General features: G+C 45.7%; 1 protein-coding gene across 1 annotated transcript in view; it reads right to left on the reverse strand.

The window, feature by feature from the left end:
* Positions 1-885, reverse strand: part of LOC101986149 (membrane-spanning 4-domains subfamily A member 13-like) — an 11,671-nt gene extending 10,786 nt beyond the window's left edge. Inside the window, exons 1-2 of the mRNA XM_013354633.1 lie at positions 706-885; positions 442-516 (exon numbers count right to left, since the gene is read on the reverse strand). Coding sequence (XP_013210087.1) covers positions 442-516; positions 706-885 — 255 coding nt within the window. The remainder of the gene's footprint in view (positions 1-441; positions 517-705) is intronic.
* Between the last annotated feature and the right edge of the window lie 427 nt (positions 886-1,312).

Genomic DNA, 1,312 nt, shown 5'->3' on the forward strand with positions numbered 1-1,312 from the left:
TCTGTATTTAATACCCATGAAAAGTATTCTTTTGATTCTAGCTGATCTGAACAAAGGTGCATATCTAAGCCACGTAGTGGGGGCACAGGGTAAACTTTCCCTGATGATCTGGCAGAGTTTGATTGAGAAGATGTTAAAAGCTAGAAGCCATGGTATTATTAGGTTTTACCCATTGGAAGTCTAAATGCCTATACATTGTATAAATACTCATATGTTCCTCAAACCAATAAGCAATAATTTTTGATTTTTTTTTCAACCAAAAGATTGATACATTTTTGGTGTGGCTTTCTAGTTAGACCTGGCTTTGACAATTTTCTTCCCCATCCTTACTTCCTACCCCTTTCCCGTCTCTAATGTTTGACCAATCTTTCCCCCTTTTTGTTCAACTGCTGTGCACAGTCGTATCTAGAATTCAGCATTGCTTTCAGATCTTGTATTTACACGTTTTCTTCTCCTCATATAAGCCACAAAGTCTGGAGGTTTCATTTGCCGTAGTAACGGCCCATTGGCCTTCGACTGGAAGGAAATACACAAAGGCATATCAAAAAGCATTTTAGAAGATGCTTGAGTTAAAAACTTACCCGTTACGAGGTGACGACTTTTAAAAAATGTAACAAACTCCGTCAAAGGCTCTCTCTGCAGCAAGAGTCTCCTGTAGGGTTACACTGGGGAGGAAAAAGAAGCTGGCATGGAACTAAAACTCACCGGAAAGTCAAGTCCAAAGCCAGTCATTAACGTGCTCTGTTGATGAATCATGGATTCACTACTCTGTATGATCCTAAGGATAGAAGGGGGCAATCCTTCCGGGGTTTCCTTTAGGTCTAGATCTTCCTGCTCTGGGATTCCTGCGGGCAGCACCTGCCTCAGGGGCGCTGCCACTTCCATGTGTCCCTCATTACCTCTTGTGGATCCAACGTTGCAGCGGTTGTGTCCCAGAGCAACCGTGAAGGGCGCCACGCGAGGAGGGCCACGCAGACACTAGTTCTGCAGGCCCGCGGAGGTTCCACCCAGCCTCAGGCCTGCAGGTACAGATGGGGTTAGGGAATGGGGCCGGCAGGAGAGAGTCTGGTGCAGACACCCTTTACTGACCTGTGGTGAACACACTTTAGCCATTAAACTGAAGAATGTCTGAGCCCAACTGCAGGTTGGTTCCCTGCTCCATAGACTACCCCACCAAGCAAATGACTCCCCCTGTTTTCCAGTAGATTGATAGAAGCAAGTCCTTCTATTTTGAGTCTCCTCAAAGTCTAGCTTCTTGACTCTAGAAGGAAGAGTGCTGTTGGAACCACAGATCTGGTGGTGCTTGGGCCAA

This window comes from Microtus ochrogaster, unplaced genomic scaffold, assembly GCF_000317375.1.
Source record: "Microtus ochrogaster isolate Prairie Vole_2 unplaced genomic scaffold, MicOch1.0 UNK56, whole genome shotgun sequence".
Lineage (NCBI taxonomy): Eukaryota > Metazoa > Chordata > Mammalia > Rodentia > Cricetidae > Microtus > Microtus ochrogaster.